We start from the raw sequence: 25,459 nt of genomic DNA on the forward strand, positions 1-25,459 counted from the left end.
TTCTATACCATGTGTCCTGTTGGGTTGCTGTTTCTATATCATGTGTCCTGTTGGGTTACTGTTTCTATACCATGTGTCCTGGTGTGTTGCTGTTTCTATACCATGTGTCCTGTTGGGTTACTGTTTCTATACCATGTGTCCTGGTGTGTTGCTGTTTCTATAACATGTGTCCTGTTGGGTTACTGTTTCTATACCATGTGTCCTGTTGTGTTGCTGTTTCTATGCCATGTGTCCTGTTGGGTTGCTGTTTCTATACCATGTGTCCTATTGTGTTGCTGTTTCTATATCATGTGTCCTGTTGGGTTGCTGTTTCTATATCATGTGTCCTGTTGGGTTGCTGTTTCTATATCATGTGGCCTGTTGGGCTGCTGATACTATATCATGTGTCCTGTTGAGTTGCTGTTTCTATACCATGTGTCCTGTTGGGTTACTGTTTCTATATCATGTGGCCTGTTGGGTTACTGTTTCTATACCATGTGTCCTGTTGTGTTGCTGTTTCTATGCCATGTGTCCTGTTGGGTTGCTGTTTCTATACCATGTGTCCTGGTGTGTTGCTGTTTCTATAACATGTGTCCTGTTGGGTTACTGTTTCTATACCATGTGTCCTGTTGTGTTGCTGTTTCTATGCCATGTGTCCTGTTGGGTTGCTGTTTCTATATCATGTGTCCTGTTGGGTTGCTGTTTCTATACCATGTGTCCTGTTGGGTTACTGTTTCTATATCATGTGGCCTGTTGGGTTACTGTTTCTATATCATGTGTCCTGTTGGGTTGCTGTTTCTATACCATGTGTCCTGTTGGGTTACTGTTTCTATACCATGTGTCCTGTTGGGTTACTGTTTCTATATCATGTGTCCTGTTGGGCTGCTGTTTCTATACATTGTGTCCTGTTGGTTGCTGTTTCTATACCATGTGTCCTGTTGGGTTACTGTTTCTATATCATGTGGCCTGTTGGGCTGCTGTTTCTATACCATGTGTCCTGTTGGGTTGCTGTTTCTATACCATGTGTCCTGTTGGGTTGCTGTTTCTATACAATGTGTCCTGTTGGGTTGCTGTTTCTATACCATGTGTCCTGTTGGGTTGCTGTTTCTATACCATGTGTCCTGTTGGGTTGCTGTTTCTATACCATGTGTCCTGTTGGGTTGCTGTTTCTATACCATGTGTCCTGTTGGGTTGCTGTTTCTATACCATGTGTCCTGTTGGGTTGCTGTTTCTATACCATGTGTCCTGTTGGGCTGCTGTTTCTATACCATGTGTCCTGTTGGGTTACTGTTTCTATATCATGTGTCCTGTTGGGCTGCTGTTTCTATACAATGTGTCCTGTTGGGTTGCTGTTTCTATACCATGTGTCCTGTTGGGTTGCTGTTTCTATACCATGTGTCCTGTTGGGTTGCTGTTTCTATACCATGTGTCCTGTTGGGTTGCTGTTTCTATACCATGTGTCCTGTTGGGCTGCTGTTTCTATACAATCCGTCCTGTTGTGTTGCTGTTTCTATACCATGTGTCCTGTTGGGTTGCTGTTTCTATACCATGTGTCGTGTTGGGTTACTGTTTCTATACCATGTGTCCTGTTGGGTTGCTGTTTCTATACAATCCGTCCTGTTGGGTTGCTGTTTCTATACCATGTGTCGTGTTGGGTTGCTGTTTCTATACCATGTGTCCTGTTGGGTTACTGTTTCTATATCATGTGTCCTGTTGGGCTGCTGTTTCTATACAATGTGTCCTGTTGGGTTGCTGTTTCTATACCATGTGTCCTGTTGGGTTGCTGTTTCTATACATTGTGTCCTATTGTGTTGCTGTTTCTATACCATGTGTCGTGTTGGGTTACTGTTTCTATATCATGTGTCCTGTTGGGCTGCTGTTTCTATACCATGTGTCCTGTTGGGTTGCTGTTTCTATACAATGTGTCCTGTTGGGTTGCTGTTTCTATACCATGTGTCCTGTTGGGTTGCTGTTTCTATATCATGTGTCCTGTTGGGTTACTGTTTCTATATCATGTGTCCTGTTGGGCTGCTGTTTCTATACAATGTGTCCTGTTGGGCTGCTGTTTCTATACCATGTGTCCTGTTGGGTTGCTGTTTCTATACCATGTGTCCTGTTGGGCTGCTGTTTCTATACAATGTGTCCTGTTGGGTTGCTGTTTCTATACCATGTGTCCTGTTGGGTTACTGTTTCTATACCATGTGTCCTGTTGGGTTACTGTTTCTATACCATGTGTCCTGTTGGGTTGCTGTTTCTATACATTGTGTCCTATTGTGTTGCTGTTTCTATACCATGTGTCGTGTTGGGTTACTGTTTCTATATCATGTGTCCTGTTGGGTTGCTGTTTCTATACCATGTGTCCTGTTGTGTTACTGTTTCTATAACATGTGTCGTGTTGGGCTGCTGTTTCTATACCATGTGTCCTGTTGGGTTGCTGTTTCTATGCAATGTGTCCTGTTGGGTTGCTGTTTCTATATCATGTGTCCTGTTGGGCTGCTGTTTCTATACAATGTGTCCTGTTGGGTTACTGTTTCTATATCATGTGTCCTGTTGTGTTGCTGTTTCTATATCATGTTTCCTGTTGGGCTGCTGTTTCTATACCATGTGTCCTGTTGGGTTGCTGTTTCTATACCATGTGTCCTGTTGGGTTTCTGTTTCTATAACATGTGACCTGTTGGGTTGCTGTTTCTATACCATGTGTCCTGTTGGGTTGCTGTTTCCATACAATGTGTCCTGTTGGGTTGCTGTTTCTATAACATGTGTCGTGTTGGGTTGCTGTTTCTATACCATGTGTCCTGGTGTGTTGCTGTTTCTATAACATGTGACCTGTTGGGTTGCTGTTTCTATACCATGTGTCCTGTTGGGTTGCTGTTTCCATACAATGTGTCCTGTTGGGTTGCTGTTTCTATAACATGTGTCCTGTTGGGTTACTGTTTCTATACCATGTGTCCTGGTGTGTTGCTGTTTCTATACCATGTGTCCTGGTGTGTTGCTGTTTCTATACCATGTGTCCTGTTGGGTTGCTGTTTCTATGCAATGTGTCCTGTTGGGTTGCTGTTTCTATATCATGTGTCCTGTTGGGTTACTGTTTCTATAACATGTGTCCTGTTGTGTTGCTGTTTCTATACCATGTGTCCTGTTGGGTTACTGTTTCTATACCATGTGTCCTGTTGGGTTACTGTTTCTATACCATGTGTCCTGTTGGGCTGCTGTTTCTATACCATGTGTCCTGTTGGGTTACTGTTTCTATACCATGTGTCCTGGTGTGTTGCTGTTTCTATATAATGTGTCCTGTTGGGTTGCTGTTTCTATACCATGTGTCCTGTTGTGTTGCTGTTTCTATACAATGTGTCCTGTTGGGTTGCTGTTACTATATCATGTGTCCTGTTGAGTTGCTGATACTATACCATGTGTCCTGTTGTGTTGCTGTTTCTATACCATGTGTCCTGTTGGGTTACTGTTTCTATACCATGTGTCCCGTTGGGCTGCTGTTTCTATACCATGTGTCCCTTGAAAAAGAGGCCTTGATCTCAATAGGACTCCCTGCTAAATGTTTAAATAAAACAAAATTGGGGTTTGACACTTAAGTGTTTCATGTGTGGGCTGAAGGGTTTGACTGGTCATGTTTTCATGTCTGTAAGGAGTAATAGATACAGCATCATCAACATCTTTCTCTTTTTCACTCATTCCCTCTCTTATCTCTCTCTTATCTCTCTCTTATCCCTCTCTCTCTCTCTCTCTCTCTCTCTCTCTCTTCTCTCTCTCTCTCTCTCTCTCTCTCTCTCTCTCTCTCTCTCTCTCTCTCTCTCTCTCTCTCTCTCTCTCTCTCTCTCTCTCTCTCTCTCTCTCTCTCTCTCTCTCTCTCTCACAGGTTGGTGGACTTCACCCGGTTACCCTCCCCCACCCCGGAGAACAAGGAACTCTTCTTTGTCACCAGGAATGCTGGGATCCAGCCCACCCCGGCCCGCAGCTCTAGCTACTCTGAATCCAATGAGCCCGACCTGGGCATAGCCAACGGCAGCAAGAGCCTGTCCATGGTGGACCTCCAGGACCCCCGCAGCTTAGAGAGTGGCCCAGGCCCTGGCCCCTCAGACGGCCTGGGAGAGGGCATCGTTCCTGGGGGAGTGTGGTCGGCCCGAACCCCCCAGGGGAACATCACTGGAGGTCCTACTCTGAGAAGGCCCGTCCAGACCCCCACCACCCCCGGATCGGAGAGCGCACCAGGCAGACCTGCTCAGCTTCTAGCCCCCCTGTCCTTCCAGAACCCTGTCTACCAGATGGCGGCAGGGCTGCCCTTGTCGCCGCGGGGCCTGGCCGACTCGGGTTCTGAGGGCCACAGCTCCCACAGTTCCCATAGCAACAATGAGGATGGGCCAGGAGGAGGAGGGGGGATACACAACTCCTTCCTGAACCATGGATTAGGAGTTGGGGGGAGCAGCGTGGAGGAGTATGCCCGTCGTTCGGGGGAGTACATAGGCACGCGGAGGCAGCTGTCACTCACAGAGGCCCAGCACCAGCCCACCGTGCCCAGACAAAATAGCGCCGGCCCCCAGCGCAGGATAGACCAGCCCCCTCCACAGACCACCGTCACCAGGGGCCGCACGCCCCCAAACCTGCTCAACAGCGGGCCCTACCCGCGCCCCTCCAGCAGCAGCATGATGTCATCCCCCGACTGGCCCGGCAACGGGGCGCGGCTACGGCAACAGTCATCGTCATCAAAAGGAGACAGCCCAGAGACCAAGCAGAGAGCCCAGCACAAACAGGTAGGGCACTCAGACAGTAGTACAGACACACTCCCAGTTAAAAACACACACACAAACACACTCAACATACACTAGTACAAAGGAGTGTGTATGCATGGGATAGCGAGGTTATTTGCTGACAGCCATGATGGTAGCTTCAGGGGGCTGCAGGGCTTTGACTGTCTGGGAGGTTCATCTCATACTGTATCAATCTAAGACAACATAATTGGTTTCTCAATTCGTTTTCAGGCTAAATAAAGCTTTAAATAAACAAATAATACTCTGTTGTGGAAAGCTTCCACTAATACCACTTGATCACATGATCCATTGCATGTTAACAATGCCTGTATATGTGTGTGGGTGATGTCTGAGCTCTCCTGTTATTCTATCTAATCAATGACAGTCATTGGAGCAGCCAGTGTGTATTAATAGTAATCCCATGTGTCTCTGCATAGTTAGAGGTGGAAGTCTAATAGCACAGGATCACTGGTAAAGTTCTGTATGCGTAGGCCTATTGTTTCCTGGTTATGTACTAACACAAGATAGAGGATTTTCTCTGAGTTTTGTAATTATTAGCATTATGATTATTTGTAAATGTGGCCCTTGGTTGAATCAGGATTAGGTTATTAGATACAGCAATGTAATGCAGAGTTACATGCATGTATTTTATCAAGTCTCAAGGCTGGTTTATGGTTAGCTTATCATCAGCAGTTCATAGTAATGCACTCAAATCTTGCTGAGATGTGTACATGTGTGGCTGTGTGTATCGCTGTTGGGAGTTGTTATAGTGTAATGTTTCTGCTACCGTCCTCTGGGTTGTTAAAGATGACCTCTTAACAAGCAGGTCACTTATAGGCTGGCTGGTCAAAGGTTGCCCCTGGTGATCTCTGGCCTCAAGGTGAAAGGAAGGACATTTACATTCCCAGTTCCCACAATGCCCTGCTCTCCTTTAGGGACTGATTGTAGAGTGTAGCTAAAGGGTTAATGGGTTAATACGGGTTAATACGGTCAGCTTAGTGATTGACTCTAGGGACTGATTGTAGAGTGTAGCTAAAGGGTTAATGGGTTTGTCATGGAAACCAGATGGACGGCGTTCAGAATCAGAATCACCTTTAATCATTGCCAATGACATTTACACATACTCAGAGTTGTACTTGTTGATATTGTGCTGCTAGTGATAGACAACATTTAGAGACAGAATACAGACAGCAGAGTTTAAAATAAGTTGACATACATTATATACAACTCGGTAGAGTGAGCATAGAGCTATAAGAGAATGAGCAGATATACAATATACAGTGGGTATACGGTTGATATACAGTGGGTATACAGTTGATATACAGTGGGTATATGGTTGATATGCAGTGGGTATACGGTTGATATGCAGTGGGTATACGGTTGATATGCAGTGGGTATACGGTTGATATGCAGTGGGTATACGGTTGATATGCAGTGGGTATACGGTTGATATACAGTGGGTATACGGTTGATATACAGTGGGTATACGGTTGATATACAGTGGGTATATGGTTGATAAGCAGTGGATGTACACATTTACAGTATCAGTATGAATATCTAAATGCAGAGAGATGAACAATGTGCAATGCAAGTTGAGTGCACTTATTGTGTGTACAGTTCAGAGAAGGCTTGATGCGGTGTGCAGCATAGAGTGCATAGTCCTTTAGTCTCTGTGGTTGGTGAGGGCCACAGCACGGGGGAAGAAACTTTTCAGGTGGTAGGAGTTCATGAGTGACCTGAAACGCCTGCCAGAGGGGAATTTCTGGATGTGGGGGTGACCGGGTGGGAGGGGTCGGGATGATCTTTCCTGTACGCTTCCTTGCCCCTCGATGGAGGGCAGGTGGCAGCCGATGACCCTCTCTGTAGACTGGATAATGCGTTGCAGTTTGCCCTTGCAGCTGGCAGACTCAGACCCAAACCAGACGGTGATGGAGGAGCTGAGGATGGACTCAACGATTGATGCATAAAACCAGATCAGGATTGACTGGGAGATGTTGAGTTTTTTCACCTGCCACAAGTAGTCCATCCACTGGTGTGCCTCCCTGCCAGGTCGCAGTTGCAATGAGAACTTGTTCTCAACTAGCCTACCTGGTTAAATAAAGGTGAAATCAAATTTAAAAAATGGTGACCTCTGTGATGTTGTCCTCCAACTTGAGGTTGTGGGACATGATGGTCCACAGGAATTTGAAGGATTCAGCCGTGCTAACAGTTGAGCCATTAATCTCCAGGGGGAGAGATAGTGGGAGGAGTCTTCTGAAGTCAACCACCATCTCCATGGTTTTGTCTGTGTTGAGTTCCAGGTTATTGCGACTGCACCAGGCCACCAGCCGCTCGACCTCTCCACGGTACATTGACTCATCGTCGTCGGTGATCAGACAGACCAGAGTGGTGTCATCTGCAAACTTGAGTAGTTTGACAGATGCGATGCTGGAGGTGCAGTCATTGGTGTAGAGTGAGTGAGTAGAGGTGTAGAGCATGCATCCTTGCAGCGCTCCGGTGCTGAGGGATAAAGAGTCCGAAAGGTTTTCCCAGCTTGACAGATGGAGCTGGACATGTTCAGCTGGGAGAGTTTGTCTTGTAGCAGTTCTGCGATGATGATATTGAATGCAGAGCTAAAGTCCACAAACTATCCTTGCATATGTCTTTGGGTTATCGAGGTGTTGGAGGATGTAGTGTAGGCCCATGTTGTCTGCGTCACCCTCCGCCCTGTCGTGTCTCTGGCTATCATTAAATGTGAAGACTGTTATTTTATCAAATCAATTCTCTGTAATTATTATTACGTGATTAAACTAATCATGTACATTTAATTAACTAGGAAGTTGGGGCACCACTGACAATCTTCAGATTACAAAGTTATAATTTTCTTAATATATTAGTCTTGTATTAATGAATTATTCTTAACCTTACGTCAGTCTCATTTCAAACGTGGTAGAATTCTTGTTTATCTGCACGAACCCAGCCTAAACCATGAATCATCCATACACCAATTGGCTTAATCATTTATTTACTAACTAAATAATCACAGAAATGCATAAACAAACAAACAGTATATATTGTTTACTAACAATGATAGGGAAGATTCCCTGGCTAATCCGTTATGATGGCTTGGTATACAAAGGAAAGGGGGTGTGGACTGATAAAGGAGCGGGAAAGACTAAATGGATCACTACACACAGTGGATAATTATAGTCATTGAAATGCTAATCCTTTGCACATGAACGGCCGTTCATTCTGGAATAATTGCAATAAATATATTTACGCCCAGGTGTCGTTGTTGTCTTCTCTGTTGGAATCGTCGGTCCGTCTGCTGGAGAGTCAGTTCATCAGAGAGTGTCTGGTTACTTCCCCAGAAGTCACAATGTGCAAGGACCTGACACCGGAGATGAGAAGCAGGTACGGGGAGTCAAACATTTATTCAGGAACACGACAGGAACAGCGTCAGCACACGGGTAAACAAGAACATATGACAAACAATCCCGAAGCAGGGAACAGAGCTACGAAAGAGACAGGTATAGGGAAGGAAATTACACAAGTAATTGAATCCAATGAGCGCTGATGCGCGTGACAGGGAAAGGCAGGTGTGCGTTCTGAAGGTGGCTTGAATACGTAATGTTGGGGAGTCTGGCGCCCTTGTGTGCCAGAGGGAGAAAGAGCGGGAGCAGGCGTGACACGCTCTTCCTGCTCCCCCTCCTCTAGGGGCACCACCCGGCATCAAACCTGGGCGAACCGGCCGGGACATAGGCGGTGGGCAGGCTGGCTGGGGGAGGGGAGGAAGAGCGGGAGCAGGTGTGACAGTATCCCCCCTCTATGGGCGCCACCCGGCGTCCCACCTGGGTGAGCCGGCCGAGACATGGGCGCCGGGCAAGCTGGCTGGGGTTAAACTCCCGACGAACTGGCAGGGGCGTGGAAGCCTGGCGAGCCGGCTGACGCATGGGAGCCTGACAATCCGGCTGAGGCATGAACGCCTGTCGATCCCGCTGCGACGTGGAAGCCCGATGATCCGACGGAGACGTGACAGTCTGACGAGCCGGCTGGGCGAACAAGACCTGACGATCCGGCTGAGGCCCGACATGGGATGGGCGCCTTCTGAGCCAACCGGGGCAAGGAAACCTCTCGAGCCAGCTAGGGCGTGGAAGCCCGACGAGCTGGCTAGGCACCCCCGGGTCCATCGGCGGCGACCCAGAACCGACAACCACCAACCGGAACGCCAGTACTCCCCGATGCTTTGTGTGATGGCTTCGGGATTCTGCAAGGACCTGACGCCGGATATGAGAAGCAGGTACGGGGAGTCAAACATTTATCCAGGAACACAACAGGAACAGCGTCAGCACACGGGTAAACAAGAACATATGACAAACAATCCCGAAGCAGGGAACAGAGCTAGGAAAGAGACAGGTATAGGGAAGGAAATTACACAAGTAATTGAATCCAATGAGCGCTGATGCGCGTGACAGGGAAAGGCAGGTGTGCGTACTGAAGGTGGCTTGAGTGCGTAATGTTGGGGAGTCTGGCACCCTCGTGCGCCAGAGGGAGGAAGAGCAGGAGCAGGCATGGCACAATGTCTATCATGGTGGTAGCTTTATCAGCGGCTCCTGATATTGTCTGTTGTAATGGATATGTCAGGCATCCATTGTTCTTAGAATAGATGTTTTTGCGGTTGTCGGTATTTGCATCCTAGGTTTACATAATTTCTAGCTGCAGTCTAGTAATTAGTATCTAAAATTTGTTCTTATTCTGTAGGGATCGATAGTCTCAGAGTTGAACCATTTCCAGCCGTGTAGCCAATGCTCCACGTGGTATGGTTAGGAATTCAACAACCATTGCTTACACTGGTGTTTGCGTGGTCTGATGTGAATTTCCTCAGGAGTGGGTTTTATTCGTAACAATAGAAAAGGCGGTTCCATGACGCCAGATCATGTCTATGCTCACGGGGGCGTGGCCGCTGACTAGTTAAACTTTACAGGGAATACAATTCTCTAAAACTGAAGGTTAACCTCACATTACATCATTTCACAAATAGTTTCATCTTTACTAGAGGTCGACCGATTATGATTTTTCAACGCCGATACCGATTAATGGAGGACCAGAAAAAGCCGATACCGATTAATCGGCCGATTAAAAAAATAATAATAAGAATAATTTTAAAATGTATTTATTTGTAATAATGACAATTACAACAATACTGAATGAACACTTATTATAACTTAATATAATACATCAATCAAATCAATTTAGCCTCAAATAAATAATGAAACATGTTCAATTTGGTTTAAATAATGCAAAAACAAAAAGTAAAAGTGCAATATGTGCCATGTAAAAAAGCTAACGTTTAAGTTCCTTGCTCAGAACATGAGAACATATGAAAGCTGGTGGTTCCTTTTAACATGAGTCTTCAATATTCCCAGGTAAGAAGTTTTAGGTTGAGGTTATTATAGGACTATTTCTCTCTATACCATTTGTATTTCATATACCTTTGACTATTAGATTTTCTTATAGGCACTTTAGTATTGCCAGTGTAACAGTATAGCTTCTGTCCCTCTCCTCCCCCCTACCTGGGTTTGAACCAGGAACACATCGACAACAGCCACCCTCAAAGCATCGTTACCCGTCGCTCCACAAATGCTGCAGCCCTTGCAGAGGAAGGGGAACAACTACTCCAAGTCTCAGAGCGAGTGACGTTTGAAATGCTATTAGCGCGCACCCCGCTAACTAGCTAGCCATTTCACATAGTTTACACCAGCCTAATCTCGGAGTTGATAGGCTTGAAGTCATAAACAGCGAAATGCTTAAAGCATTGCGAAGAGCTGCTGGAAAACACACGAAAGTGCAGTTTGAATGAATGCTTACGAGCCTGCTGGTGCCTACCATCGCTCAGTCAGACTGCTCTATCAAATATCAAATCATAGACTTAATTATAACATAACACACAGAAATACGAGCCTTAGGTCATTAACTTCTAGTTCCTCCCAAACCCGGATCCGGGAGCACCCCCATCAGTAAAAAAGCTGACTAGCATAGCCTAGCATAGCGTCACAAGTAAATACTAGCATCTAAATATCATTAAATCACAAGTCCAAGACACCAGATGAAAGATACACATCTTGTGAATCCAGCCATCATTTCTGATTTTTAACATGTTTTACAGGGAAAACACAATATGTAAATCTATTAGCTAACCACGTTAGCAAAAGACACCACTTTTTTTACTCCACCATTTTTTTCCTGCATAGGTAGCTATCACAAATTCGACCAAATAAAGATATAAATAGCCACTAACCAAGAAACAACTTCATCAGATGACAGTCTGATAACATATTTATTGTATAGCATATGTTTTGTTAGAAAAATGTGCATATTTCAGGTATAAATCATAGTTTACCATTGCAGCCACCATCACAACTCTCACCAAAGCAACTAGAATAACTACAGAGACCATCGTGTATTACCTAAATACTCGTCATAAAACATTTCTGAAAAATACACAGCGTACAGCAAATGAAAGACACAGATCTTGTGAATCCAGCCAATATTTCAGATTTTCTAAGTGTTTTACAGCGAAAACACAATATAGCGTTATATTAGCTTACCACAATAGCAAACACACAACAGCATTGATTCAAGCCAAAAATAGCGATAACGTATAAACCACCAAAATATATTAATTTTTTCACTGACCTGCTCAGAATTCTTCAGATGACAGTCCTATAACATCATATTACACAATGCATATAGAGTTTGTTCGAAAATGTGCATATTTAGCGGCACAAATCGTGGTTATACAATGAGAAAAGTAGCCAAGCTGCCAAGAAAAAGTCGGGAGAAATCTTGGGAGAGGCACCTATTCTAATCGATAAATAATCATAAACTTGACTAAAAAATACAGGTTGGACAGCAAATGAAAGATAAATTAGTTCTTAATGCAACCGCTGTGTTAGATTTTTAAAATTAACGTTACTGCGCATACAGCGTGCGCTAAAGCGAGACCGCACCGAAATTCATGGCGTATTTATTGTTTAACATTTGTCAACATAAATACGAATTAACAGCATAAAGACTTCTTACTATTTGACGAGCTTCCATCAGAATCTTGGGCAAGGTGTCCTTTCTCCAGAACAATCGTCTTTTGGTTGAAAGATGTCCTCTTCTCCTGTAGAAATAGCAGCTAACGCTAGCTATGTGCAGGAGAGGTGTCCAACTCGTGAAAGCGCGTGACTAAGAAATTCCAGAAAATCGCAATAAACTGATATAAACTGCTATAAGTCGGTTTAAATTAACTACCTTATGATGTCTTTAACACCTATAACGAATAAAAACATGACCGGATATATCTAAAGGCCTATAACCGGAGCGTTCTAGAGCCACAGCCAGATGTCCTCAATGCGTCAGAGCGAAGTGAAAAATGGCCGGATACTTTGTTCCGAGGTGTTTTATAAGCTTTCAGTTCTGCCTAGCAACCCCATTTCAACTCTCACTATTCGCTGACACCCAGGGGAAGACGTATGCAGTGCATCTCAACCAATAGAAGACAGGCAGATTTATAAACAGATCTCAGAACAGCAAGAAGATTTATGCATTCTCACATCCTCATAGGAAAAATGCTCTAACTCGAGTTCTGTTTCACTCACAGATATAATTCAAACGGTTTTAGAAACTAGAGAGTGTTTTCTATCCAATAGTAATAATAATATGCATATTGTACGAGCAAGAATTGAGTACGAGGCAGTTTAATTTGGAAACGAAATTATTACAAAGTGCAAATAGCACCCCCTATTGAGAAGAAGTTCACCTTTTGTTATGGCATCCATAAGTCTAAATATTCCTGTTACATTGCACAACCTTCAATGTTATGTCATAATTACGTAAAATTCGGGCAAATTAGTTCGCAACGAGCCAGGCGGCCCAAACTGTTGCATATACCCTGACTCTGCGTGCAATGAACGCAAGAGAAGTGACACAATTTTCCTAGTTTAATATTGCCTGCTAACATGAATTTCTTTTAACTAAATATGCAGGTTTAAAAATATATACTTCTGTGTATTGATTTTAAGGAAGGCATTGATGTTTATGGTTAGGTACATTCGTGCAACGATTATGCTTTTTTCGCAAATGCGCTTTTGTTCAATCATCCCCGTTCGGCAAAGTTGGCTGTCTTTGTTAGGAAGAAATAGTCTTCACAGTTCGCAAAGAGCCAGGCGGCCCAAACTGCTGCATATACCCTGACTCTGTTGCACAGAACACAAGAGAAGTGACACAATTTCCCTAGTTAAAAGAAATTCATGTTAGCAGGCAATATTAACTAAATATGCAGGTTTAAAAATATATACTTGTGTATTGATTTTAAGAAAGGTGTTGATGTTTATGGTTAGGTACACATTGGTGCAACGACAGTGCTTTTTTCGCGAAAGCGCTTGTTAAATCACCCGTTTGGCAAAGTAGGCTATGATTCAATGATAAATGAACAGGCACCACATCGATTACATGCAACGCAGGACAAGCTAGTTAACCTAGTAATATCATCAACCATGTGTAGTTAACTAGTGATTATGTTAAGATTGATTGTTTTTTATAAGATACTTTTAATGCTAGCTAGCACCTTACCTTGCCTGCTACGCAGTCTCCTCGTGGAGTGCAATGTAATCGGCCATGATCGGTGTCCAGAAATGCTGATTACCGATTGTTATGAAAACTTGAAATCGGCCCTAATTAATCGGCCATTCCGATTAATCGGTCGACCTCTAATCTTTACTCATTCATTTTATACAAGAATTAGATGCAAACCTCATCACTGAGGCACCTGTATAAACCGAGTTAGGGTAATGTGGCTGTATTGTCTTTCATGAGGTCACAAACATGAAACAAAACGGACCGGGTCGTAGCTGGCTTCTCCACCGACCGTTTACACATTCTCCAAAATAGGAGAATTGTTCCATTCTCAAATTCTGGGACGTAGTAGAATTGGCCTGGAGAATGATTTTGTCTTACTGTGAAACTCTCTCTCAATTGCATGGTCAGGGAGAGTCTCTGTGGTATTTATGACCTGGGGCAATAAAACCTGGGTTTAGGAGAGTGAGAGAAAGAGAGGGGGAGGCCATGATCTACACCCAGAAAGGGCCACGTCATGACAGCGCTCTCAGGGATTTGTTAAGCATGTTGTTTTTAATGTTGTCTTTCTTCCTCTTTGAACTCCATTAGAGATACATAACAGGTGGATTAGAGAGAGACATTGAGAGGAAAATCAATGCTTGATTGAGTCGCTGTCTGGCTGCACTAACTGGTTTTCAGCTCTGTCTGGTGATGCATGTATTTTTAATAGAGCAATGCTATACTGAGAAGATTGCAACTATAATTGTAATCCGTGTAACACCGCTGTAATCAAACCTGACTAGGTATAGTTTATGAAATGATCCCGTCTCAATCCAGTGTAGAAATTATGATATTGTACAACCTCAACTAACATCACATTAACATGTTACTAACTGACTGACTAAACTGATGAACATCATATATCTTGCCTGTCTTGACCTTGGTATTTGACAATGAAATGACAGAGCAACATTTGAACTAATATATTTTAATTAATTCAGTTCACCATATTTGAGATTCAAATACAGATATTCAGTCATTTTCAAAGGTTTCAGTTGCGGACTGTTTTGGATCCCATGGTGTTCTCACCAACTGTCAGTCACCATAACTGACACATCTAATGACACACACACGCACACACACACTCACAGGATTTCTGTTAGGAAAATGTGTTGACGGACAAGATTTTCATTTCTGTCCTGATAATGTTGAGGGAGCGCGTGCGCCTGAGCAAGCATAGAAATACCTGGACTGCTGTGCAGAAATGTAGGAAAGTGTTTTCTAACATCCATTGCGAATGTATGCTATTTCAAAAAACGTTCCAACAATCTCCCCATCGATAATCACCAATCCTCAGTGTGAAAGAGCAGTGGAAGTTATAGGTCTACTGCTGCATTGACCTATGGACAATGAGTTCCATGCGCTCATTTCTTTAGCCGCCAATGGATCACGGTGTATCAATGTGTCCATATGGCAGAGGCTGGTGATCTCGTATTAGTTAACTTTTAACTATTCCATTTTTATCATTATAATTCAGATCAACGATTTAGAGAAATGAAAACGTTCTTATTGAAATGAAACTGTTCCACGAAATGTGCATATGAAAATCATAACTGGCACGCAGAAGGGTAGAAACTTGAAACTCATGCACCGCCTATGAAGTCTTATCAAATAATTACCTCCATGTTTCCATGGTGGGATTTTGCCTGTAGGCTACTTTGAAGCAAGGTAAGACGTGCCCAACAATATGAAATAAAACATTGCATCGACTGGTATTTCCATCAATGAATAAAAGCATTATTCTGCAATGGGATTTTTTTATCCATTCATTTTGACCAGCAACAGTTTTATCGGCTTTTCATTTTTTTTCATCGGCCAAAAGGCTTTTCATTGATTTTATTAGCCAAAAGTAAATTGCTTGCTAACAGAAACCTTGTCACACACTCTCTCTCTCTCTCTCTCTCTCTCTCTCTCTCTCTCTCTCTCTCTCTCTCTCTCTCTCTCTCTCTCTCTCTCTCTCTCTCTCACTCACTCACTCACTCACTCACTCACTCACTCACTCACTCACTCACTCACTCACTCACTCACTCACTCACTCACTCACTCACTCATTCTCACACACACACACACACACAAACATGCCACTCTGCTTTAGTGTTCTATACATTCCATGTGCATTTCAAGCTTATTCCTGTGTGTACATACTCTGTATGTGTGGATGTACACTATAAATACAAAAGTATGTGGACACCCCTTCAAATTAATGGATTCGGCTATTTTAGCCAAACTCATTACTGATAAGTGTATAAAATCGAACACACTGCCATGCAATCTCCATAGACAAACATTGGCAGTAGAATGGCCTTACTGAAGAGCTCAGTGGCTTTCATCGTGGCACCATAGGATGCCACCTATCTAACAAGTCAGTTCATAAAATGTCTACCCTGCTAGGAAATTGTAAGTGCTGTTATTGTGAAGTGTAAACGTCTAGGAGCAACAACGGCTCAACCACGAATTGTTAGGCCACACAAGCTCACAGAATGGGACCGCTGAGTGCTGAAGCACGTATAAATCGTCTGTCCTCGGTTGCAACACTCACTACCGAGTTCCAAACTGCCTCTGGAAGCAACGTCAGCACAAGAACTGTTCGTCGGGAGCTTCATGAAATGGGTTTCCATGCTCAATGCCAAGCGCCGCCTGGAGTGGTGTAATGCTCGCCGCCATTGGACTCCAAAGCAGTGGAAACGCGTTCTCTGGAGTGATGAATCACACTTCACCATCTGGCAGTCCGACGGACATATCTGGGTTTGTCAGATGCCAGTAGAACACTACCTGCCCCAATGCATAGTGCCAACTGTAAAGTTAGGTGGAGGAATAATGGTCTGGGGCTGTTTTTTAATAGTTCGGGCCCCTTAGTTCCAGTGAAGGGAAATCTTAACCCTACAGCATACAATGACATTCAAGACGATTCTGTGCTTCCAACTTTGTGGCCACAGTTTGGGGAAGGCCCTTTCCTGTTTAAGCATGACAATGCCCCTGTGCATAAAGCGAGATCCATACAGAAATGGTTTGTCGAGATCGGTGTGGAAGAACTTGAGCCCTGACCTCAACCCCATCAAACCCCTTTTGGGATGAATTGGAACGGCGACTGCAAGCCAGTCCTAATCATCCAACATCAGTGCCAGACCTCACTAATGCTCTTGTAGCTGAATGGAAGCAAGTCCCCACAGCAATGTTCCAACATCTAGTGGAAAGCTTTCCCAGAAGAGTGGAGGTTGTTTTAGAAGGAAAGGGGGGACGAACTCCATGATTTTGGAATGAGATGTTCGACGAGCAGATGTCCACATCCAATGGTCATGTAGTGTATGTACTATGTACCGTATGTCGGTGTGTGTGTACCATATGACGTGTGTGTGTGTCCTTCTCGGCTCAGCTCATGTGTGTGTTGTGTTGGTTCCACTAGGCCCCCTCCCCAGTGAAGCCCAATGCGCTGGACCGTACGGCTGCCTGGCTGTTGAATATGAATGTTCAGTATGTAGACCATGAGGGGATGGACCCCGAGTCCAGAAACAGAGAGGATCTCACTCAGGCCGAGAAGGTAACGTCACAAACCAAACTCCATGTAACCCCCCTAACCTCCCAGTACCGCTGTTCTCAGCACCCACCCTTTAGACACCTCCTCTCCAACAAACCCTCAACACCCCCCCACGCACTTTAACCAGCATTTTCTCTACTCCCCTCAACTTCCAATGTCAAGCCCTCATTCCTACCCTTAACCCTACCCCCTTACAACTTACAATCACTCACAATAAACCTGCATCTCTAATAACAGATACTCCGTTTGTATGGTCAAAGGATTTCAACCAGGTATTCCTAGACTCTTACAGTCAAATTGTGAATGTGTGTGTGTGTGTCCGTGTGTGTGTGTGTGTGTGTGTGTCCATGTGTGTGTGTATGTCCATGTCCATGTGAGTGTGTATGACCATGTGAGTGTGTGTGACCATGTGAGTGTGTATGTCCATGTGAGTGTGTATGTCCATGTGTGTGTGTGTGTCCATGTGTGTGTGTATGTCCATGTCCATGTGAGTGTGTATGTCCATGTGAGTGTGTATGTCCATGTGAGTGTGTATGTCCGTGTGAGTGTGTATGTCCGTGTGTGTGTGTATGTCTGTGTGTATGTCCATGTGTGTGTGTGTGTCCATGTGTGTGTGTGTGACCATGTGAGTGTGTGTGACCATGTGAGTGTGTATGTCCATGTGAGTGTGTATGTCCGTGTGTGTGTCCATGTGTGTGTGTATGTCCATGTGAGTGTGTATGTCCGTGTGTGTGACCATGTGAGTGTGTATGTCCATGTGAGTGTGTATGTCCGTGTGTGTGACCATGTGAGTGTGTATGTCCATGTGAGTGTGTATGTCCGTGTGTGTGTCCATGTGTGTGTGTATGTCCATGTGTGTGTGTGTGTGTGACCATGTGAGTGTGTATGTCCATGTGAGTGTGTATGTCCATGTGAGTGTGTATGTCCATGTGAGTGTGTATGTCCATGTGAGTGTGTATGTCCATGTGTGTGTGCGGGGAGAATGCTTCCCGCTTCTGCTGCTGCTCCTTCACCTGCTTCTCATCCCAATGGCTGTCAGCTCTCAATGCTTTGATTGGCTGTCACACACACACATCTCCACTGCCTATTGGCTGTCACACCCACCTGTGCTGCACATCATGCTTACATGATTTTATGAAGCAGAAAATAAGAGAAAATAGGGGATTGACAGTGAGCAGCATTTATTTTCATAGCTTTATTCATATTTCACGTTTGGTCCAGTGTTCTTGTGAAGGACAGCGTTGAGTCAACTTTTTTTATCACATTCTCTGGTGAGGTGTGCTCTGTTTCTACCTGGCCGAACCCGCTTCCCTTGAATGCTGCTGAAGGAGCCCGGATGTGTGTTTTATTGAAGCCTGGCAGGATTTGATTACACCTCTAATTTCTCAGACAGCACCAACCCTCTCCTCTTCAGGACCGCTCACAGGTCCGGAGGGAGGTCAAGGGGAGCTTTTCCCAGCTTATTCCTGAGTCCAGGGCTTGAGCTGCGGAGGTTGAATCCCTCTCCTCCCTCTCCTCCTTCTCTCTTCTGGAACAGTACTCCACTTAAGTCCCCAGTTTTAGAGGTTAGGGATCAAATTCGAGTGCTGGTGGGATTTGGGACATGGAAGGAAAAGAAACTCATCTCTCTCAGGAATAAGGGTGGCTTAGAAAAGTTGGAAGTTTTACTGTGAGTGTTGGCTAATGTCTACTTACAGTCTTTAACACTTCCACACTTATAATCCTGCCCTGTCCAAGTTTCAGCTTCCCTTCAATATTTGACTGTTTAAAACTTAAAATGGAACCAGGTGCACAAAAAAAAAAGAAAATTGGATAAGAAGCAAAAATGGTGAGGAAATTATGGAAATGAGTTGATACACCTGTCAAGGTCTACCTTAAGGACCACTGTGATGAGGAGAACATTGACAACGATTATTGTGATGATAACAATGCCGGTTATTGCTCTCTTCACTGACCACTTCTACCTAGAAACAACAATTGAATGGGCCAGTATGGGTTGGCGCCATTGACATAAGTATCGGTTTCCCAGTGTTAATGACGATGATGATGACTATGATGATAATAAAAACTCTCTCTCTTTCTATCTCTCCTTTCTCTAGTACCAGCAGGAGGTGGCTGTAGTGTTGTTGAAGATGATTCTGACTCTTCCTTTAACCCTATCTGTCTCCTTTAACCCCACCCCCCCACCCACCCCAGTACCAGCAGGAGATCGTGGTCCTCCAGGAGAAGCTGCGTGTGTCGGTCCAGAAGCTGGAGGAGTATGAGGCTCGTCTGAAGGGTCAGGACGACGGTGCTCAAAAGGTTCTGATGGAGTACCAGGCACGGCTGGAGGAGTCTGAGGAACGCCTGAGACGACAGCAGGATGACAAGGACCTCCAGATGAAGGGTATTATAAGCAGGTAAATAAGGTGTGGGGATCAGACCCTTTCCAGACAGAGACTGGTAAAAGTAAGAGAAAGGGAGAGATGGAGAAAGTAAGATGGAGAGAGAAACAGAAAGAGAGAAAGATTTGGTAAGAGAGAGCAAGCATACGCAGAGCGAAAGAGGGGGAGAGGGAGTGTATGCTAAGAGAGAGATGGAGAGAAAGGGAGATGGATGGATGATGTTATCTGCTGTGTGTTTCTGATGTTATCTCCTGGTCTGTGATGTCAGAAGACATACAGCTTCCATGTTCCTTTCAGATCCGTGTCACACTGAACCCTGTTAACTCAATTAGAGCCGACACACAGACAAGCACACATGCGCGCACACACACACACACACACACTCACACACAATGCACACACCTCTCACAAACTCAGTTAGAAGTTGTACACCCCTACACACACCTCTCACAAACTCAGTTAGAAGTTGTACACCCCTACACACACCTCTCACAAACTCAGTTAGAAGTTGTACACCCCTACACACACCTCTCACAAACTCAGTTAGAAGTTGTACACCCCTACACACACCTCTCACAAACTCAGTTAGAAGTTGTACACCCCTACACACACCTCTCACAAACTCAGTTAGAAGTTGTACACCCCTACACACACCTCTCACAAACTCAGTTAGAAGTTGTACACCCCTACACACACCTCTCACAAACTCAGTTAGAAGTTGTACACCCCTACACACACCTCTCACAAACTCAGTTAGAAGTTGTACACCCCTACACACACCTCTCACAAACTCAGTTAGAAGTTGTACACCCCTACACACACCTCTCACAAACTCAGTTAGAAGTTGTACACCCCTACACACACCTCTCACAAACTCAGTTAGAAGTTGTTCACCCCTACACACACCTCTCACAAACTCAGTTAGAAGTTGTACACCCCTACACACACCTCTCACAAACTCAGTTAGAAGTTGTACACCCCTACACACACCTCTCACAAACTCAGAAGTTGTACACCCCTACACACACCTCTCACAAACTCAGTTCGAAGTTGTACACACACCTCCTAAATGCATAGCAGACCAGCAGTCGCAAGATACCCTCATTCTAATAACTATATTAAACATATTATACTCTACATACAGATCTAAAGTACTAACAGACCAGCAGGCCCAAAATACCCCTCTTATAAACTCAGTTCCAGTCTGTAGTCTGCCATACAGCTGGAAGGTCCTGCCAGACTAGTGTGAGCCAAAGTAACACACAGTATTCTGTTCTGTATCCACATACTCTGCCTTATTTCATACGCTGGGTGTCTGTTGTGCTTTGTGTTGCTAATGTCGCTTTAACTGTGTGTGTGTGTGTGTGTGTGTGTGTGTGTGTGTGTGTGTGTGTGTGTGTGTGTGTGTGTGTGTGTGTGTGTGTGTGTGTGTGTGTGTGTGTGTGTGTGTGTGTGTGTGTGTGTGTGTGTGTGTGTGTGTCCAGGTTAATGTCGGTGGAAGAGGAGCTGAAGAAAGATCACAATGACATGCAGGCTGTGGTTGACTCCAAACAGAAGATCATTGATGCACAGGTGAGAGTCAGTCACATATACAACTCCATACAGTCAGTTTGTTGACTGTTTAAAGCCCCATAGGGCCCCCGAGTGGCATAGCGGTCTAAGGCACTGCATCTCAGTGCAAGAGGTGTCACTGCAGTCCCTGGTTTGAATCCAGGCCGTGATTGGGAGTCCCATAGAGCGATGCACAATTGGCCCAGTGTCGTCCGGGGTAGGCCGTCATTGTAAATAAGAATGTGTTCTTAACTGACTTGCCTAGTTAAATAAAGGTTCAATAAAACAAATCAAATAAATAGAGCAGGGCGGTCCCTAGTGTCATGAAACATTACTGCAGGTCATTATAAACATCTTAGAATGAGTTGAGCGCACACACACACGCACTTCCTGTTTGCAATGTTTAAACCTCATATAGAGAGACGCTTGAAGAATACCCAGAAGCCCATGTAACTCCTAGTCAACTGTGCACAATATATTGGGATGTATTGTTATGTGTGTACATCCGTCCCTTTGTGAGTGAGTGTGTCGTCTGCTACAGGACATGAAGGCTGACAGAACATAGAAATACATAGAGATGTTTAATTCAAGCTGTCAGATCTCTGTGGCAGTGACTAGGCTCGGATGGCTGAACGCAGCACGACTCTACGCTTTAGTCTTACAGACTAACTAATATCCACATTTACATTATTCTTCCAGCCTGTCTGTCGACAAGCGTGTTGAGACAAGGTGACTCATTTTAACTGTAAATTCTGTCTCCTCCTGCTCTGTGTTGTAGCATTTTCTGATCCAGACATGTTGCATACACACAAACTTATGAGTTATGTGAGTTAAACAAAGTTGAATAGATCTAGTGTTAAAAGACTCCTCAATGTCAACTCACAGACAGCGATGCACACACACACACACAGCTCATTCGCACAGTAAAGTAATGGGAGTTGAGTGTGGAAACAAACTGGCGGTGGTAAGGCAATGAGCCGCTCCCTGAGTCAACAGACAGAGAGCATGAATATGGAAAGCTCATTAAGGAGAGAGAGAGAAGAGAGAGGGAGAGAGGTGAATAGTGAATTAGAGAACACCTCGGGTGGATGAATGCGACAGGACTATAGATGATTCTGTTAACCCCGCACACAGACACTAACAGGACCAGGAAACTACAATAAAATGTTTCCATGAATGTGTCTGCGTGTCTAGTTGTCTGTGTACTTCACCACCTATCTTTGCACAGGTCTATATTTGGTATCTCTCTCGTTGCTGTCTACCACTTTCCTCCGTCTCTACCTCTCTAATACAGTGTTTCTCTCTCTCTCTTTCTATCTCTCTCTGCAGGAGAAACGTATAGCGTCTCTGGACACGGCCAACGCCCGTCTGATGAGTGCCCTGACCCAGCTGAAGGAACGCTACAGCATGCAGACCCGTAACGGCATCTCCCCCACCAACCCCACCAAGCTCCAGATCACTGAGAATGGAGAGTTCAGGAACAGCAGCAACTGCTAGAGTCAGAGAGAGGGTGTGTGTGTGTGTGTGTGTGTGTGTGTGTGTGTGTGTGTGTGTGTGTGTGTGTGTGTGTGTGTGTGTGTGTGTGTGTGTGTGTGTGTGTGTGTGTGTGTGTGTGTGTGTGTGTTGGCTGGTGCTTGTAGAGGACACTTCCTTATATGGACACTACATGGTGAGGAGAATGTGAGTGAGGAGACCACTGCCAGGGGCCAAGCGAGGAGGCGGGACTTCAGTTTGACAGACAGCAGACCAGGAAAGAGACAGCGAATCAATGGACAGAGCTGAACACCAGATGGGCCCTGCAGAGGAGAAGCCGGGACAAGCTGTAGATATGAACTGAACTCTCCGTCAATCAATCGACTTGGATGTTTCCATTGGATGTATGCAGTTGCTGGGACAATTTCAGGCTCTGTTCCCTAAAGCTTGGGTCAAACCACTATATAATCAACACATTGTCTGTCAGATAGTCACCCAAAACCTCTTTACTCTTCTCTCCTCTTCTCTTCTTCTCTGTTCTCCTTTCCTCTCCTCTTTTATCTTCTCCTCTGTTTTCCTTTCCTCTCCTGACCTCCTCTCTTCTTGGTTTATTTAGATCTTATCTCATTCTTTTAAAAACCAAATAGGAGCTTTGACATATTTTTTGTCCAAACTGATCTTTAATTTTAAGTCCTTGAGTGTGTTCCAAAGTGCCCCACTATCCCCTACCCCCATGTCCCCTACATAGTGCACTTTGTGAAAGTTATTGGTACATGAAACGCCTTAAGTAAGGAACCCACCTCTACTTTTTCCTTCAGCCCCCTTCTTCCTGCCATAAAAGGCACAACTTATAATACTGTGGATTTGTAAAGGAATAAATATATTGTATAAATACATCACGTAATGTATTATAAACCCACAATAATTAACTATATGTGAGACTATATTAATGATATTTAATATAGATGTATGCATATTTATTTTTTTCCTCTATAAAGTATACATGAGATATAGTTATATTTGAAAGACTGCAGCTGTACTGTGTATTATAGGGCATAGGGGGAGAGGCTGCACACTATGCAGTGAGTAGCACCATCAACAGTTAAATAGTTAGAATGCTATTTTATTTCTTCTTAACCTTTAGTTTATCCAGGTTTTCTAGACAGACCTGGTTGGGTCAAGGTTTGCTTTAGTGCTTCATCATTAATGTTGAATCAACGTTGAAACAATGTTGTATGTTGGTTGTGTGTCCCTCTGCATTTGGAGGTATAGGACTGGCTCATTGTAATGGCTGGAATGGAATGAATGGAGTGAAACATGGTATCAAACACATGGCAACCACATGTTTGACTCCATTCCAAAACTCCATTCCAGCCATTACAATGAGCCTGTCCTCCTATAGCTCCTCCCACCAGCCATGGCTGGTCTCATAGCCCCTGTAGTACAAGGAGAGAGAGAGTTGTGTTGTTTAACACAACATTATACTATACACTGGACTGGTGTCGGTCACGTGACCTCACAGATTAGAATATTACTTTTTCTTAAAACTCTTAAGTAAGAATGTTACTCTTAAAACTCCTGTTAGCTAATTAATGTCAATGAAGCATGCTGCATCGAGACTGTGACCCCCACTTCGCTTTCAAGCATCTCTCTCTCCTCTATTTCTCTCCCCTTCTTCATTCCCTCTCTCCCTCTCTCTCTCTCTTCTGAATGTGAAGATGCTACTCAAACGCAGTTGGTCTAAATATTGGGTGTATAAGTCCTTCTGAATGATCATATAGCTGCTGTTCGGCTCGCCCCCACCAGACATTTCAGCATCTATATTTGGTATATTTTTCTATTCCTTTTTCTTACCTTTACAGATGAATTAATAAGAGTGATGAAATCTGCATGCTTCATTTTGGTGCTATAACCAATGGTAGCGCCAGACTGTCAGCTTTTGTTTTCGGTTGCCAATATAGGAAGATGATAAACTGTTTTTATGAGTTGCTACAGAAATAAACATATATTATATGTGATTATATATCCTATTATATACAGTTTCCAGTCAAAAATTTGGGACACACCTACTTATTCAAGGATTGTTTTTTTTGTTTTTTTTACTATTTTCTACATTGTAGAATAATAGTGAAGACATCGAAACTATGAAATAACACATATGGAATCATGTAGTAACCAAAAAAGTGTTAAACACATCTAAATATATTAAGTAGCCACCCTTTGCCTTGATGACAGCTTTGCACACTCTTGGCATTCTCTCAACCAGCTTCATGAGGAAGTCACCTGGAATGCATTTCAATTAACAAGTGTGCCTTGTTAACTCTTATGGCTGCAGGGGCAGTATTGAGTAGCTTGGATGAAAGGTGCACAGAGGTGCCCAGAGTAAACGGCCTGCTCCTCAGTCATAGTTGCTAATATATGCATATTATTATTAGTATTGAATAGAAAACACTCTGAAGTTTCTAAAACTGTTTGAATTATGTCTGTGAGTATAAAAGAACTCATATGGCAGGCAAAAACCTGAGAAAAAATCCAAACAGGAAGTGGAAATTCTGAGCCTGGTGGATTTTCAACCAAGCTCCCATTGAAATCCCAGCGAGATATGGATGACTTCCTACGGCTTCCACTAGATGTCAACAGTCTGTAGAACTTTGTCTGATGACTCCACTGTGAAGGGGGGCCGGATGAGAGGAGAATTAGTCACCACTGACATGAGGTGACCATGCGCGTTCACATAAGAGGGAGCTCCGTTCCATCGCTCATCTGAAGTCAATGTAATTCTCCAGTTGGAACGTTATTCAAGATTTATGTTAACAACATTCTAAAGATTGATTCAATACATTGTTTGACATGTTTCTACTGACTGTTACGGAACTTTTGGACATTTCGTCACGTTTTAGTGAACGCGCTTTGTGACTTTGGAATTGTTTACCAAACGCACTAACCAAAGTAGCTAATTGGACATAAATAACGGACATTATCGAACAAATCAAGCATTTATTGTGGACCTGGGATTCCTGGGAGTGCATTCTGATGAAGATCATCAAAGGTAAGGGAATATTTATCATGTAATTTCTGGTTTCTGTTGACTCCAACATGGCGGCTAATTTGACTATAGTTCTGAGTGCCGTCTC

The 25,459-nt window shown here is 44.0% G+C and overlaps 1 protein-coding gene across 1 annotated transcript in view; it reads left to right on the top strand.

Annotated features, from left to right (window-relative positions):
- The window catches only part of LOC120026370 (disabled homolog 2-interacting protein-like), a 66,048-nt gene extending 43,630 nt beyond the window's left edge, over positions 1 to 22,418 (top strand). Inside the window, exons 9-13 of the mRNA XM_038971216.1 lie at positions 3,851 to 4,742; positions 16,786 to 16,920; positions 19,114 to 19,316; positions 20,786 to 20,873; positions 22,182 to 22,418. Of these exons, the coding sequence (XP_038827144.1) occupies positions 3,851 to 4,742; positions 16,786 to 16,920; positions 19,114 to 19,316; positions 20,786 to 20,873; positions 22,182 to 22,349 (1,486 nt within the window). The 3' untranslated portion in view covers positions 22,350 to 22,418. The remainder of the gene's footprint in view (positions 1 to 3,850; positions 4,743 to 16,785; positions 16,921 to 19,113; positions 19,317 to 20,785; positions 20,874 to 22,181) is intronic.
- The last annotated feature ends 3,041 nt before the right edge of the window (positions 22,419 to 25,459 follow it).

This window comes from Salvelinus namaycush, chromosome 31 (genome assembly GCF_016432855.1).
Source record: "Salvelinus namaycush isolate Seneca chromosome 31, SaNama_1.0, whole genome shotgun sequence".
Classification (NCBI taxonomy): domain Eukaryota; kingdom Metazoa; phylum Chordata; class Actinopteri; order Salmoniformes; family Salmonidae; genus Salvelinus; species Salvelinus namaycush.